This window comes from Eptesicus fuscus, chromosome 1 (assembly GCF_027574615.1).
Source record: "Eptesicus fuscus isolate TK198812 chromosome 1, DD_ASM_mEF_20220401, whole genome shotgun sequence".
Taxonomy (NCBI): Eukaryota; Metazoa; Chordata; class Mammalia; order Chiroptera; family Vespertilionidae; genus Eptesicus; species Eptesicus fuscus.
In genome coordinates, this window is record NC_072473.1 from 45798023 (window position 1) to 45816295 (window position 18273).

Consider the following 18273-nt stretch of genomic DNA (forward strand, 5'->3'; position numbering starts at 1 on the left):
TTAAAAATCTGTCCCATAACAGTGCTTGGTACATGAGTTTAATGTTTGTTTGTTTTTTTGGTTCATGTCCTTAAAATGTCAGAACTTAATCAGACATTTTTGCCTTATTTGAAAGATTTATATTTTTAAAGCCTTTCAACTCTACTGTTGAATTTCAGAACTCATTGGTCCTTCACAAATGGACTTACTTCATAACTTTCATATTATTAGCATTCAAAATAGTAACTGCTTAAGTACAGTAGCCAGATGTTTATGTGGTTTTCTTTGATTTGAGGAATTGCAGCTAAAGTACTTTTTCCTTTGTGCTTTTCTATATTTAAAAAAAATTAGCTGCTTACTATTATCAATACCAAATAATATTAGTTAGCTACATATGGAAAAATGTGGTTTCCTTTTGTTAATTTTTCTATTGGCTGGCCCATGTAACTTTTATGAATGTTTTATTTAAGCTGTTGATTTCTAGTCATCTTAAAGTTTCAAGTTACTATAAAAACAACATCTTTCAGAAATGTCTATAGTTTAGTCTTACCAAAATTATGGATTGTTAGTCATGAGATTAGAAAGCTTTTTCAAAAAATGTTAAGGTTATCCTTCCTACCCCTTCCTTGATGTGTTCATCTCATTTGTTTAAACAATGATAGGATAGTTCTAAGAATAATTATCTAAGGGAAGATGGAAATCTAGATGTGCCCCCATGTCTGAACTAAAATTTGTTTAGGTTCAGCAGACAGGTAGAGACTAGGGTTTTTATTTTTTATATCTGCAAGGTTTGTTGTTATTTTTCTCTTTAGTATTGACTTACGAACATCCAGATAATTTCATGTGTTGTGTGTGACATTAAATCCTGGTACCATTATGTATAGATTTCCTTTTTTTTCTACAAATCAGATTATCATATGCTCATGGGATTAACTTTTATTTTGTCATTGTGAACTTAAAAAGATCCAGCTGAAGTTGGATGGAATTTTAGATTGTTTACCACCAGTTAATTTAGAGTGTGTGGAAATCTGCTAGTATTTCCTAAGGCCATATAAGTAGTGAATGATAATTAAGAATTTGGGCCAGTTTTATGTAGTATCTAGAGCAGAGGTTATCAAACTTTCTGTAAAAGGCCAGGTAGTAATTTTTTTGCGTTGCTGATAAAAAAAAGTAAAATTGGAGCATATTATGTAGTTATTGATATATAAAGAGAGAAGCCAAATTTCCACCAAGTTTTTCTTGATAAAACTTAAAATGTAAAAAACAAAGTAAAATGCAGTTTTAATGCTGAGTTTATAGTAATAATAAATGTTAGTAGAGATGTTTCATAGTGCATATTTTCCCCCAAATAAGTCAGATTTTGGGAAGCATGGTATACAGAATTCTGAAAAATTATTTTTCTAATCAACAAAAGCAATAGTTCATACCCTTTCTAGAGGCAACTTAGAAATAAATAAGAAGACATCGATTTTTAAGAGCAGTATAAATGATGTTGAATTACAGGAAGGAGATGGGCAGATAAATGAGTTTCACATCCATAGTAACATGCTTCAGAAATTAGAATGATGAAGGATTGGATCCCAACAAGGATTTCAAGGACTAAACAGCCCTGCCTTTGTGAAGGGTTCCCCATAAAAAAAATTAAAAACAATCTCTCCAAGATCACAGGTTCCAGTAAGAAGGCAGAACAGTTAATCAACTCTAGGAATTATGTAGATGTTTTATAGCTTGTTGGATGTGAACTTTTGAGGAAATGTGTGATTTCATTACATTTCTTAAGAGTTTTATTTATGTATAATTAATATACCAAAATATTGCATGTTTAATGAATTCAATTTGATGCGTTTGGACATAAGCAAATACCTGTGATACTATCACCACAATCAAGGATATAAACCTATCCATCACTTCCAAAAAAATTAAGAACTCAAAATCCTACCTAATAATAGACAAGTATGCAAATTGACCATACCTTCGCTATGCCCATGATTGGCCAGGAGGTGCGGGGGGGGCGGGACTAGGGGTGGCTGGGTGGCTGGTTGGGCCGGCGGGACGCTGAGCTGCGTCGCCAGCGGCAGCACGAGCTCAGCGTCTGCGCCATGGCTGTGCTGCGGCACAGAAGGGACGGGGCCTCTGGGACAGCGAGCTCACGTCCCGCCGCGGACCATCAAAAGCGGACCATCAAAAGCGGGGGAGCTGGGTGCCTGTCCGCTCAGGCAGCAGGCCTTTCAGAAGCCTCTGGCGCCTGGTGCACCAGCGGACAGGCACCCAGCTCCCCCGTGATCGAAAGCGAAAGCATGTAGGGGACCCTACACGTGCATGATTCAATCATGCACTGGGCCTCTAGTGTAATAATAATCAAGTACAATATTTTGTAATATAAGTCTACTAATTTTAAAAATGGCATTCTCTTTGGGGTTAACATTTTCTTAATTGGGGTTAAACATATTCCTTATCATCAAAATCATGTGCAGGTATTCATCTAGTGCTCCTGACATAAAATGAGATTTTCCATATTTTATCTTTAAAATGTCCTTTCACAATATAGGTATTGCTATGTAATCAATCCGGATGTATATAGTTTTTTTAAAAAATATGTTTTTATTGATTTCAGAAAGGAAAGGAGAGAGAGAAAGATAATGATAAGAGAGAATCATTGATGGGCTGCCTCCTGCTAGCCCCATATTGGGGATGGAGCTCACAACCTGGGCCTGTGCCCCGACCGGGAATTGAACTGTGACCTCCTGGTTCATAGCTAAGCCGGCTGGGCCAGAAGCATATAATTTTAATGAAGCATACTCATCCCTTAGAAAGTATTTATAGAATTCTGTTAGACTCTTCTCTTCATCTTTACCTTTTAACATATCATTACACTGCAGTTATCACTTTCAATTGAAGGTTAGGTGGAAGCTCCTCAGTTGCACACTTACTAGGCGTACCAGTTAATAATGCGGATTTTGTAATCAAAGAAAACACGATAATTTCAAGAGAAACATCAAAAGTGTTTTATTCCAAGTAATGTCGATCACTAGCTACACATTTCCCCCATCTTTAGGTAATTTGTGGATACCATCCCAATAGAACTTTTCTTGTTTTGAGACAAACCATTCAGAGACCCAATTTTCCACTTCTTTATACATTTTGAAGTGCTGCTCAGAAAGTGTGTGTGCCATCGATCGGAACAAGTGGTAATCTGAAGGAGCAAGGTCTGGTGAACACAGCGGGTAGATTAATACTTCCTAGGCAAGATCTTTTAACGTGTCTTTAACTGGTTTTGAAGTGTGTGATGGTGTGTCATCATGAAGCAAAATTACTTTTCCGTGTCTTCTGGCACATTCTGGTCATTTCACGATCAAAGCATAGTTCAAATTATTTATTTGTTGTCGGTAGCAATCAGTATTAATGGTTTCACCTGGTTTTAGAAGCTCATAATACACCATAGCTTCCTGATCCTACCAAACACAGAGCATTGTCTTCTTTCCGAAGAGATTGGGCCTTGCAGTCGATCGATGTTCATGGTTGGCCTGGATCAACCTATGATTTTGTGCATTTGGGATTCTCAAAATAAATCCACTTTTCATCGCCAGTCACAATTCTATGCAAAAAAAAAAAGACTCTTTCATGCCATTGAAGCAACATTTTACTGATGACTTTTCGGTTTTCCATTTGTCTTTCGTTCAGTTGATGTGGCACCCATTTTCCTTCCTTTAAAATCTTTCCCATTGCTTGTAAATGATGGGAAATTGTTTGCTGAGCAACATGTAATTTTTCTGCAAGTTGTTTTTGAGTTTGACACGCATCTTCATCCAATAATGCTTGTAATTGTTGGTCTTCAAACTTTTTTGGTTGACCTGGACGTTCTTTGTCTTTCACATCGAAATAATCATTTTTAAAGCATTTAAACCAGCTTTCACAAGTATCTTGAGATGAGCATGTTCACCATAAGCTTCCCAAAGTATACGATAACTTTTTCTTCAAAATAAAGTAATGAATTAAAACTTCCCGCAAATGCTCTTCCTTTTTGGCACGAAATTCTACATTTTTAAGTGTAAAAATATCTATGATGTTAACACCTTCAGCAGATTTGACATGAAGTTTTGAAGCTTGCTGTCGATACAACAAAATAGCATACATATCAAATTGCCTATATATCAACATATGTGTAACTCCATCTATTGAAAAAAATCTGCATTATTAACTGGTAGACCTAGTTAAATGGATTTTGAAATAAGGAAATTTTATTTTTATTTGCACTTAGGCAGGCGTCCTCAAACTATGGCCCACGGGCCACATGCGGGTGTTTTTGCCATTTTGTTTTTTTACTTCAAAATAAGATATGTGCAGTGTGCATAGGAATTTGTTCATAGTTCTTTTTAAACTATAGTCCGTCCCTCCAACGGTCTGAGGGACAGTGAACTGGCCCCCTGTTTAAAAAGTTTGAGGACCCCTGTACTAAGGTCTAAAAAAATACTTCTGGAACTATAGTTTGTGCTCATAAAATATATCTACTAATTTGTATGGGAATGCAGCTCTCATTTATTTGATAGCACAAAGAAGTGCATATAAAGCAGCTTGACTTTGTGATTCCAGTGTTATTGAAATGACTTACTGCAGGATAAGTTTACATATAAGCACTATTTTGCCTTGAAATTTTAATTTTTTTTTATTGATTTCAGAAAGGAAGGGAGAGGGATAAAGAGATAGAAACATCAATGATAAGAGAGAATCATCCATCGGCTGCCTCCTTTTGCACACCCTGTACCAGCGATCAAGCCCGCAATCTGGGGCATTTGCCCTGACCAGGAATGGAACCTAGACCTCCTGGTTCATAGGGTGATGCTCAATCACTGAGCCACACAGACTGGGCTGCCTGGTTATTTTAGGTTGGATTCATTAAGAACATTACGAATTCTTTAGCAAAAGCTAAATTCCCACACTGTTGTTTTGTAATGGTAATTGAGGGTGGTCTCATTGGGAAAAAATTTCGATCTTGGGCCTGGGTACAACAAATCACAATAAAATTTTACCAATGCTAAGCCATCAAAATGAACAAGTGATGAAGTAAGATACTTAGTTTCTGTTTCTGGCAAAAATTCATGGAACTGATGATGATGGTTAAGTCCACAATAATGAAGCTCGCCATTCACACTATTGGTTCAATAATATGATGGATTTAAATATTTTCTGCAAACTCCCTGCTGATGAATAATATCGTGAATAACCATAGACTTAAATATCTTACATTTTCACAAGGTTTGTAAATTTATCTAACCAGGTGTTTTTCTGTTTTACACATTTTACCACTATTTCAGTTGTAATACATCTTAGCAAATTCCACTTCAGGTTGTGCTGCATTAGTGTTTTCTCAACTTCTTTGAAAACATTATCACCGGTAGTGGTTCCATGCAGATTTATAGAGGCTACTTCTACATCTCAAACTCCTTGAATAATCAGCACTTGACTCCTAGAATAAACAGTGAATAGTATCACTTACAGTTGTGGACTTATAATGAGCCAAGAAAAACCACTCAAAATCATTTGCTGCCTTGTTTTTCAATTGTTTATTGATGTGTCCCAATATATTCAAATTTCTGAGCAACTGTAGGCATCAAAACACTAATAATTTTAAACAAGTGTATTTTCTCTGTACACATTTCTTTAGCTTCTGCCATCAAATGCAAACTAACTCAACATCAATAAATGATTTTCCTTGCTTAGCCAGCAAATGAGCCACTGGAAACTTACTTTGGTTGAAGTCTTATTTTTTAATTTTGTGAAGAAATATTTTGTGAGTAGCTTTTTTATCTTAAGTTTTCTAATTTTTACACTGTAGCTTCCCTGTGAATTAGGAATGATAATATCATTAGTCTGATAATATCAACATATATTTCATTACTTAAGCACAGTTATCGTGCCGTTGCATGTTGCATAATAAACAATCTTTACATCTAATCTGATAAAATAATCCATATTCTTTGCCTTTAAGGGTGGCATTTTAAGTCCACCTTCTTGATTTGATGAGTGTGCACCTGTAACTTCAAAAATGTCACAGTATGGTGATGTACATGGCACTTGAAATGCTGTCAAATTATAATTGCATCACTACAACTTAACAATGCCCAGATCACCATTGTAAAGCAGTGAAGAGTGCCACATTTAGTCTGTCACAACTATTAAATTTGTCATTATATCATAAAAGCCATGGATAATATGTAAATGAACCTATATGACTATTTCAATAAAATAAACACTGAAATTTGAATTTCATATAACTCACACATCATAAAAAATTCCTTCAAAATAAACATTTAAAAGTGTAAAAACCATTTGTGGGTCTCAACAAGAAAAAATGGGCACCAGAGCTTAATTTGGCCCTTGGGCCATAGTTAGCCAATCCCTGACCTAGTCTTTTCCTAGTAAAATAGGGCCTTTGGGGAGTTTTTCTATTATGAAATTTCATTCAGATGAGGTCTTAAAATTTACGTCTTGACCTATATTCTGGATTTTCACATAGTTGAAAATGTTTTATAGAACACATACTTCTGTTTTCAAGATTGATTTCCTTTCTCCTTTTAGATAAATTTCCACTTGTTCATCAAGATGGAAAGCTCAGATTCTAACGATAAAGGAAGTGGTGATCAGTCTGCAGCACAGCGCAGAAGTCAGATGGACCGATTGGATCGGGAAGAAGCTTTCTATCAATTTGTGAATAACCTGAGTGAAGATGATTATAGGCTGATGAGGGATAACAATTTGCTAGGCACCCCAGGTAAGCGATATGTGGTTTAAGAATTCATATATGTAATTTGTTGGTCTTTTAAAAAATAGCCTGTTTTGAAAATCAGTTTCTTTAGCCATTAAGAAGTATGATTTTAATGCAAGGTATATAGAATGACATTCACTATATTTATTACTTGATTCTGTTCACTTATATTTGGAATTATCCTATATAATATTTTTAGTTATGAGTTATATTATGAATTTATAGTGAGCTGATTTGAAAACAGTGGAGCTGCCAAAACTGGTTTGGCTAAGTGGATAGAGCATCGGCCTGTGGACTCGAGGGTCCCAGGTTCGATTCCAGTCAAGGGCATGTACCTTGGTTGCAGGCACATACCCAGTGGGGAGTGTGCAAGAGGCAGCTGATTGATGTTTCTCTCTCATCGATGTTTCTAACTCTCTATCCCTCTCCCTCTCTGTAAAAATTCAATAAAATATATTTTTAAAATGTGCTTTAAAAAAAAAAGGTAACAGTGGAGCTGAACAATTTTTTTAAAAAATTATTTTTATTGATTTCAGAGAGGAAGGGAGAGAAAGATAGAAACATCAAAAAAGAGAGAATCATTGATTAGCTGCCTCCTGCACACCTCACACTAGGGATCAAGCCCACAACCTGAGCCCACAACCTGGGCATGTGCCCTGACTGGTTCATAGGTCGCTGATCAACCATTAAGCCATGCTGGCTGGGCTGAACCATATTTTTGTTGGCTTATTTAACTTCTAGGCATGAGTCTAATTATGGAAGAGCTAATGGGAATTTTAGTTCCTAGGACAAACTTACTCTGTTTTGTTATTTCTGATTCCCTGAATATATCCCAATCATAATCCTCGAGTTAGCCTTCGGTAAAATTACCAGTTATTCAGAACTTTGTGCTTGGCTATTAGGTCCTATTTGATCATAGTTAAAATTCATTATTTCCCATAGTTCTTATCTCTATTTAATTTTTCTAATCTTTGAGTGATTGCTTAAATTTTAAAAGGTCAGGTGTTAGTGAAAGGAAGTACATTTTGAATCATCAGTACCAGGTTTCATTCAGAATATCTAAGTTGGGCTTCTGGTCCTGCCATTTGTTAGGCTGTCAGTCTCTCACTCAGTCTCAGTTTTCTTGTTTTAAAATACAGATAGTAATATCTAGCTCCCAGACTTGCAATTGTAATGAATGAGGTAATACAGACAAAAGCATTCGGTAAACTACAAGAAATTTGTACAAATATAAATTGTAATGTCATGCTCCCAAAGAAATGAATTTTACCCAGGTTTCCTACTCCTTGGTTTTCATCTCAGATGGGTAAGAGTCATTGGTTTTTATTTGTAATTTGGCAAACATTTTAAAACTATTTTCAGGTGAAAGTACTGAGGAAGAGTTGCTGAGAAGATTACAACAAATTAAAGAGGGCCCACCACCACAAAACTCAGATGAAAATAGAGGTATATTTTACTTTGTAGGGGGTGGGTAGAGGATGGAATGGATAAAAAACATAACAGTAAATGTCAGCTAAAGATTATCCAGAAATGGCATAAATTAATTTGGTGCTAAGTTAACTGCTCATAAAAAGAGAAATGGCATTGTCTTGATATTTGGTAAGAATGTGAACATAGGGTGTCTTTTTCTGCTTCATCTTTGGTTTGTTTATATTAATTGGAGCATTGTGAGAAGTGGCATATTTAAATGTAGTATTTTCTTGATTTTCCACATCCATTGAAATTTCCTTCTATCTACTGAATTATTCCTTTTTTATAAACATGAGTTCCTAACTAGCAGAAAGAAATGCTGTGTTTTCTAACCTGGTGGTTCTCAATAGGGTTTAATTTTGCCCCTTATGGGACATTGGCCATGCCTGGAGACATTTTTTGTTTGTCAATACTGCGAGTTTGTTATCAGCATCTAGTGGGTGGAAGCTAGGGATATGGATAAACATCCTAACATCCTGATGTTTTTTTCTCAATGTGAAGTAGAGAATTTCACTATCTAACCAAAGAGGCTATGATAACAGTCTGGTCTTGAATGTGCCATTATATGTATTGTGCTAGGTTCAGACTATTCATTTGGTCTGATGTCCAATTTCACGTTAATTAAGAATCTTGGTAACATGAAGAAATATTCATACATTTTCAAACCTATAAACCTTGTTTATGTTACATTTTTACAATGGCTACAGTAGTCTTGTATTTTAAAATGTCTCATCAAAGTCACTTAAATCAAAAGCCTAGAAGAAATGTTACAGGCTAATGAAAATTTGACAGAAATGTAATTTGAACTAAAATTCTAGCCCTATACCTTAACTAGTATGTACCTTGTTTGATTATAAGAGTGTCTTGACAGTGAACTGAAAAATATTGTTTTCTGACAGTCCACAGTGGCTCTGTATATAATAGACTTTCTCCAGATTCCCTTTAAGAAAGTTCTCTAGATTTTGTTTGGATTAGCTTGCTCTTTCAAAATGAAATTGAAATGTCCCTGCCTTTACTTGCAAGTCTATGTAGTACAGCTTACAAAAATCTATAAATTTGAAATCTGTTCAGAAGCTGTTCTTTTCTTTTTCTAATACAAAGTTTCTGAGCACTATTACATGATTCTCCTAATTTTAGTAGTTCCTTTTCTCCTCTTCTCCCTCTTTTAAAAACAGGTGGAGAATCTTCAGATGATGTGTCTAATGGTGACTCTATAATAGACTGGCTTAACTCTGTCAGACAAACTGGAAATACAACAAGAAGTGGTCAGAGAGGAAACCAATCTTGGCGAGCAGTGAGCCGGACTAATCCAAACAGTGGTGATTTCAGATTCAGCTTAGAGATCAATGTAAACCGTAATAATGGGAGTCAAAACCCAGAGAATGAAAATGAGCCATCTGCAAGACGTTCTAATGGAGAAAACATGGATAACAGCCAAAGGCAAGTGGGAAATCCACGATCTGAATCAACATCTGCAGGGCCATCTAGATCAGAACGCAATTCAACTGAAGCATTAACAGAAGTCCTATCTACTAGAGGTCAAAGAAGAGCAAGAAGCAGAAGCCCCGACCACCGGAGAACACGAGCAAGAGCTGAAAGAAGTAGGTCACCTCTGCATCCAATGAGTGAAATTCCACGAAGGTCTCATCATAGTATCTCATCTCAGACTTTTGAGCATCCTTTGGTAAATGAGACTGAAGGAAGTTCTAGAACCCGGCACCATGTGACACTAAGACAGCAAATAAGTGGACCTGACTTGCTAAGTAGAGGTCTTTTTGCAACTTCCGGAATAAGAAATGCCTCACAGGGAGCAGGTTCTTCAGACACAACTGGTAATGGTGAATCTACAGGATCAGGACAGAGACCTCCAACCATAGTCCTTGATCTTCAAGTAAGAAGAGTCCGTCCTGGAGAATATCGGCAGAGAGATAGCATAGCTAGCAGAACTCGGTCAAGGTCTCAGACGCCAAACAACACAGTCACTTATGAAAGTGAACGAGGAGGTTTTAGGCGTACATTTTCACGTTCTGAGCGGGCAGGTGTGAGAACCTATGTCAGTACCATCAGAATTCCAATTCGTAGAATCTTAAATACTGGTTTAAGTGAGACTACATCTGTAGCAATTCAGACCATGTTAAGGCAAATAATGACAGGTTTTGGTGAATTAAGCTACTTTATGTACAGTGATAGTGATTCAGAGTCTAGTGGCTCAATCTCAAGTCAAAATATGGAAAGGGCGGAGTCACGGAATGGAAGAGGGGGTTCTGGTGGTAGTACCAGTTCTGGTTCCAGTTTGAGTTCTAGTTCCAGTCCTAGTTCTAGTTCCAATGGTGAAAGTTCAGAGATTAGCTCAGAGGTATTTGAAGGTAGTAATGAAGGAAGCTCATCATCAGGCTCATCAGGTGGCAGGCGAGAGGTTCGACACAGGGCCCCAGTAACATTTGATGAAAGCGGCTCTTTGCCCTTCCTTAGTCTGGCTCAATTTTTCCTCTTAAATGAGGATGATGATGACCAACCTAGAGGACTCACCAAAGAACAGATTGACAATTTGGCAATGAGAAGTTTTGGTGAAAATGATGCATTAAAAACCTGTAGTGTTTGCATTACAGAATATACAGAAGGCAACAAACTTCGTAAACTACCCTGTTCCCATGAGTATCATGTCCACTGCATCGATCGCTGGTTATCTGAAAATTCTACTTGTCCTATTTGTCGCAGGGCAGTCTTAGCTTCTGGTAACAGAGAAAGCGTTGTGTAATTAAGGTCTGAGCTCTCAGCTATGTACCTGGTATAGTGATGGGCAAACAGGAATCACTTGCTTTATGTCCACTTTTTGAGTGGTGCTTGTAAAGTTGCAACATGAATTGAGTCATTGCTTTCTGAATGAATAATTGTCCTGTCTCCAATTTCTGTTCCAGAATAAAAGGAAATATTTAAAAAGCAATGTTTTAGGACATAAAATCTAATTTCAGTATCAGTAATTGATACACTAATGATTTATTGTATATGTTTATTAGTTTCTCCTTTGTTATCTTAAAAGATCTGTCTTAGCAGTGGCTATCTGTTTCATGTTGATTTTTAAAGTTTCCCATGCCATAGGAGAGAGGGGCTAAGGAAATTATCAGTTTAGACTAAGTTACAGTACATGTTTTATAAGTAATTGCTTAAAGCTTCACCATTCCCAGTTATTAGTTGGCACAAATTTAGCTACATGCTGACTATCATTTGTTCACCTTTTAGGCAAGGTGATATTGGACATGTCAGTGTAAATAACACCTAAGGTTAGATATTCTAAGTGTATAACTGTCTCCTAAGCCCATCACTGTGGCACACTGTAGAAGTGAGCTTATAGTTTAATTAAGATGTTTATCTTGTGGAAATATTAAAAAAGCCTATGCTTGTGTAAGTGAAAAAAATCACATTCATTTGTTTAAAAATGTAAAGCTATTTTGTAGAGGCTCAGTACTTTTCCAATGCACTATTGTAATAATGCATTACAAATTGTAAAGTACCATGCATAGAAATGAAAACAACTGCTTTTTTGAGCCAATATAGTAAAAAAAAAAATCATACCAAACAAAGTACAAGGCTCCTTTTATAAGTGTGTACATGTCAAGAGCAGAACATATCTATACTATTTAATGTATGTGAACAGCTACTGTGACATTGCAAAGTAAAGGTCAGAGTGCAGAATTGAACTACATTGAAGACCAATGGAAATTGTGTGTTTTAACTTGGATTTAGGCAGAAAATGAAAGACGGGGAGACTACTACTCTGGAAGAATTTAAACTTTTTCATGAAGACAGTATAATCATACTGGTTTCGTATGGTGAGATCTTTGGCGCAGTATTCTGCTTGAGCAGATGAAGTAGATGAACAAATGAATAGGCAGAGCTTTGCTTTAAAAAAAACAAGCCACTATGACCTAGTACAATTTACATTGTTGTTTTTACAAGTCTCCTAAAAAAAAAAAAAAGAGGTAGAAGAAGGAGATTGTAAACCACTTTTAACATAAAAATTGGTATAGATGTGTATACTAATAAGAAAGTCTCGAATTTGCATTGTTTTCAAGATTTGTCATTTAAGGTACCAGTGCACACTTGTTAGTATTCCATTGCTGTTTAACACAACCTAATATTTCACATTTAAAGACCAGTTGAGTAGTTAAGAGATTTTCTTTTTGAAAGTGAGTCATGTTGGGTTATTTGAAATTCACATTTGTTGTGCTGCCCATATTTAAAGATGAGGCCACTGACTTATGATCCATGGGACATGCACTTTATGTTTGTTTCCTTAGTAGTAACAATAGGTTTGTGAAAAGAACCTCAGCACTCATGCCAAATTTTTCTTTTGAGGCTGGTTGGGGTTTGGATTAGTCTGATTGTGGAAGACTGTTAGTTTATTTGGAAAAAGCTAATGGGTCCAAAGAGGAATTGAACACATCCTTGGTCTTTAACAAAGTGAGCTGATTACCCAGGCATAATCAGATACTCAAAAAATAAACAAGTCTGCATTTAGGAACTATCTAGTTACCTTAACTGCTGTCAATTTAGCTGTAAAGCTGATTTCAAAGCTCATATTTTCATGTTTTCCTCTTGCTTTCAATCCTACCTAAGTATCAAGGAAATTAACTTGTAAATGTGGTAGTTGTTTGCTAAGGATATGTACTGCTCTTGCAAGGAAATAATGTTCAAACAAAGCTTCACTTATTTTTTTTAATATAAGCAGAAATTACTGTTTATGGCGCTTATATAATACATTTTATCTTTTAAAAAAAAATTGTCCATGTAAAAGTCAGAATTCCTTTATATTTGTGAGCCTCCTTGTCTCCTTTCCTAAGGGTATGTAATCTGGTTTTCAGATCTGCAGGGTAGTCTGATTGGCTAAAAACAAACCCATTTTCTTCTTGGTATAAAATGTCCCATTATTATGGGGGTGTTAATTTTATATATTTTAAAAACAACAGCTCATTCTAAGCATAAAGGTTACTAAAAACAGGTATCTCCCAAGATGCATTACTCTATTACTCATTTGTGAAGTATTAAGGTAAGAACTCATGCTGAATTCTGGTTATGAAGGTAGATATTGAACCTATTCATAAATACTGGAAATAGAATTTTAAGTTTATAGCCCTCAGTAGAATGCACATATTGGGCATGTGCATGTGGACACCTTTTTCAATAGCATTCATTGGTTTCCATTAGACTGTGTAGAATGGATAAAAAAATTTAACAGAATTTGCTTTTTTTTGCAAGGCCCATGACTAATATGTACTTACTGGTGGACATTGAAGACAAGGTCATTTGTAGGTGTCAGATGTACAGTGGAGAAGAAAGATCTATTTTCCTACCAGCATCCAAACACCTGTTCCCTTAAGGGAGCATGTTCTTGCAAAAGACTTTACATTTTATTTTTTATTTTTGCACTTTTTCTTTATTAAAGAAAGATTCTGTCCTGGAACTTCATGCAGTAATAGGAACAAGATAAAACAATGTTGGGAGTTTACATTGTTCAAAGTATAGGGGAAAGTACTAAAATCTGAATTTCTTTGAATATTTCATATGTTTTTAAAAATACACTTATTAGTCTGAAGCATTTGAGGTGTTATATTGTTTAACTTCAAGCAGCTAATAAAGCTGCAGTTTATTATTACTACAAACAAGATTGAACAAGTTAGGCTTAAAGTTTGCAGACTTTGTAGCAATACTAGATGAACCATGTTGTTAATTTTGAGGATTTGCTCTAAAAAGAACACATCAGTCATACCTCAGTGGTGTTAGTGGTTAATGGAGGTGGGAACTGAGAAACGTGCTCACATTAGTGTTGCAATGTAGGGAATAATGGGGCAGTTAACAACAAGAAAAATGTTTAGCACCATTTTATATATATGAAATATCTAAAAATATAATCATTGGAATTTATCCAAACTTTAAGATTAGGAAACTGATTATAAGTGTTACCTCAGGTAATTTTCCCCCCTGGGAAAAATATGTCTTCTCCATGGCAAGTATTCAGTGTCTCTAATTATTTATGAAGGATTGTCACTTAATATGCTTAGTATTGAACCACCTGCTTCCCAAATGTCCATGACAGCCATGACTTCAGTCAGTTCCCAAAATACCCATGTGATAGGGAGGTGAATGTTGCAAAATGCCTCCTAAAAGGCCATTTTTACAGCTTGCTAGAATACAGCGGTACCTCGTAGTTGTTGATACTTTTAAAGATGGACTATGTTTTTACCCTCCTCCCCTTTCTTCTCTTTTGTTCTTTTATAAGTAATCTGCCTTATTTGAATTTTTAAGTTTTACCTTACTGGCTTCCCTGTCAAATGTATTACCAACATTAAGTACTTAGAAACCATGTTTGCAGGGCACTTTTATTCATGGCTTATAAGACTATGCTCATTGCTACTTTCTAAAGTATTCTGTACCTTAGTAATGCAAGAGATTGAAAAGGCACATGTTCAAGTGTCGGGCGTTTTCTTCCTTAGTAGAATTCTTCAGGATGTTTTATATTCAATAATAGTATTGTAATTCATTGAGTTAACTTAGTAAATTGTATGCTTTTGAAAACATTTGAAAATGTAAATCAATATAACATGCATATTAGTAAAATTAAAGTTCAAAGTCCAAAGAATTATTATTTAACTTATTTTTAAATCAGATTTTAATAAACAACTAAGAAAAAGCTATGAAAACAGCTGTAAACTTTTTAGCATCTTGAAATTGATTTCTTAACTGGACATTTCTAAAATAATACCTAATATTCCCAATAAGTGATTATCTCACTTGATTTAAGTAAATCCATTTTATTTCTAAAACAGCATATAATAGAGCTATTATTGAAGTGTTGGAACTTGACAAGGGATAATAACAGTTTATCAGTTTTATGATTATTTTCATTTCTATATAGGTGTTTTAATTCAAATTTGAAGGAAATAGGTATACCCTCTAACACTCAAATAAAATTATAATGAGGTGTTTGGTTTTTTATTAGTATTTCTTTGCTAAAGACCCACAAGCTGCTTTATGGTCACTTGGATTGAGTGAGATCTTAAATACATGTAGTGAAAGCAAACCCATAATACCACTGTGCCTAATTATTTCAAGGTTCCTCCATCAGTTCCTCATCTTGCAGATTTATTCCAATACCAATGTATGATTGAACCAGCTGCCCAGCCTTAACTCCATTCAGTGCCCCTCTGCTAACATTCTTTTAACTGATTGATTTATATGTGTTTTAACTGTTCAGTGATTGGATTTTACCTCTTGATAGGTCCATTTGTCCTTGGTGCTGCTTTTAAATATGTAGGGCTATGTGATCAGGTATCAAGTTCAGTAGGTACACAATTGGCCTGGATACGTATCTGACTGTTTTATCTTCTCCCAGAAAGAGCTTCTTTGCTATAGATGTTTACTTAGGTTCATATAAAGAACTGGGCAGCAATCTTGGAAAGCTTTCTGAAGTCTAAGAACCTGAAGGGACTTGCAGGGGGAATACTAATAAAGGCTGCCTTTACGTCTTTGAACACGAAGCACATAAATGTACGTTCTGTAAAGACTAAAGTGATTGTTACACCAGGGCTTCCTGACCTCAGAGAGAGACTTACAAAAAAGCAGAAAGGAGCACAAAGTGAAGTTATTTTGGTTAGTTTGCTTTATCTGGTTTCTCATTTTCTTTAAATTTAAACATGAACATAACACCCTTCTTCAGTATCTAGCCAGCAGACGCCTGTTTGGGAAGCCCTGTATTAAAATTTGAGAATGTACCCAGTTTCATTTTTTTTTTTTTGTACAGTGCTTTACACCTGCTAAAAATTAACTTGTTTAATGCAAAATAAGACCTTGAAAGGTTAGTCATATTAAAGCTGGTTTGATTATTAATAGTTATCTTTTAGGAAGAAGCTTTTTCCCTATGTAAGATGTCATACTGCAGATTTAAAATATAGACTATCAATAAAATGCATGAAGTGATCATTTGTGCTTGATCATCTCTCCTTGACTTTTTTCTTAAAAAGGGGAATTTGATAAAGGTTCTGTTTCAAACTGATGTCAAATGCACTTGATTTTTAGAATCAAGTGGAATTACAGCACAATCTTGATTTTTATTCCCTTCACTGCTGAGTGTGGGCAGGTACTGGCTTATGGGATATAACTTCCATTTTATGTTGTGTAGTTTAATGGCTTAATCTTGTAGTGGTAAAATAAAAGATTAAGGTATATTCCAATAAAAGAATCCTGGAAAGATTTATGTAAATGATATTTTAATAGGTGCATCTTTGCTGTTTCTACTTTTACCATTGCCCTGACCACTCCTTTTCTTGACCTCTAAATACAAAGACTTGTCTAGGTGTTCATGTATGTTCATGCAGCTTTTATCTTCCATTGCCACTTCCAACCTCTTAAACATGTTGCTTAAGCCACTAAGATGTCTGTTTCTAAGTAGGTTATCACATTCTGATACCTGAGTGGCCCTTCCCCTTGGTATTGGTATTCATATAGCTGATGGTAAATTTTATTATAATTTTATTTCCTCTGGTTCCTACACAGCCCTATCATTGGCATAGGAACTCCGTTCCTTGTGATAATTTGGGTGCAGTCAACTCTTAGTCTTATGACCTTTACAGGGTTTTACTGTTAGTGCCGTCCGTGATTCTTTTCTTTGAAACTCATACGCCATTGAAATGTTTACATTCAAGACAATGCACAGGCATCTTGTTGAGAAATATTCAGTGATAAAGAGTCATAAGGGAGAGCAGAAGATAATGGTAAATTTAAACTATATTGTTAATGGTCTTTTGAAAAAATAGGAAATGAAAGCTAGGGTCCAATTTCTTTGAAGTCTTTGAATTCAGGTAAGATTAAAATCTAAGGCCTTGCAAATTGATTACTAACAGCTAAGTTTTTCTAATTGCTATTAGGTATTGTATTGAGCACTATATAAATTACTTAATCTTTGCAGTGATTCTGAGGTGTATTATTACCACCCTGTTTTATAGGTGATGCCGCTGAGTAAGATACAGGCATTTGGTAATTTGCCCAAGATCACTCCAGTAAGTGGCAGAATATTTCTAGGCAGATCTGTGATTCCAGAGTTTAGTTTCATTGTGCTCTTAATCCTACTACTGTATGGCCCCTAATTTAAAAAAAAATATTATCTTGTGTCCTAGATTTGATTACTTATGAGGTATGATTTTTTAGGATAAACATTGGTTTTGGCTAGTTTGCCAAGGAAGATTTAAAGGGAAAATCTGAGGAAGATTAAAGGTTTTATATTGTGAATTTCAGTAAATCACTTCAGGCATTACACATTAGCACTATATCAAGGCCTTTCATTTCTTAAGTTTGGAATGAGGTTGGAATAAGTTTGGGGAATCTTTAATGTCAATGTCACTTCAGCCCTTTACTATATGTGCTCTTGGCCCCAGTTATGACTTGATTTGAAAATATGACTAGGAAAAAATTGCAGCTTTTTAAAAGTATGCTAGCCAGTTTATTGGCATCCAAATAAATGCCCTTTAAAGTTGTCTTGGGCAGACAGAGGCATTCCAAGAATGTCATTGCTCAGAAAATATTTGGAGCTTCTTTAAAATTGCTTTCAGAAACAATATGAGTAACTGAGAGATGCAGCCCTCTTCAGTATGTTCACATTATTTGCCACCCTTGAGATGAATCTTGGCTGTTTCCAAGAATTATCTTTTTCCCAGTGTATTAAAGATTTTCCACCCTTAATTCACTTTAAAGGCTGTCACAAACGAAGCATGTCAAATAATAGATGCAGCAGTAATTAGAGTAAGTAAATGGCTATGGTGGAGAGTATTTTGAGAAAATCATACCTCATTCAACATTTGAAGCACAGGGAGAAAGATACTATCTCAACTCAGGAGCAGGCATCACTGGGAGAGATGTATAAATAGTTGATAAAGTATTACAAAAACCTTAAAAGATATACATACTATAGTTATCCATCCCCATTCAAATGACATTTGAAAGAGCAGTGAGGAGTAGTGGGAGGAACAAGGGCTCCTGTGAATTTAGAGTTTGCTTCCTCAGCTAATAGG

General features: G+C 35.5%; 1 protein-coding gene across 2 annotated transcripts in view; it reads left to right on the forward strand.

The window, feature by feature from the left end:
• The window catches only part of RLIM (ring finger protein, LIM domain interacting), a 28414-nt gene extending 12410 nt beyond the window's left edge, over positions 1-16004 (forward strand). For both annotated transcript variants that reach the window (XM_028135655.2, XM_008158873.3), the window contains 3 exons: positions 6556-6748; positions 8105-8188; positions 9388-16004. In XM_028135655.2, coding sequence (XP_027991456.1) covers positions 6580-6748; positions 8105-8188; positions 9388-10970 — 1836 coding nt within the window. In that variant the 5' untranslated portion in view covers positions 6556-6579 and the 3' untranslated portion in view covers positions 10971-16004. The remainder of the gene's footprint in view (positions 1-6555; positions 6749-8104; positions 8189-9387) is intronic.
• Positions 16005-18273: the final 2269 nt, after the last annotated feature.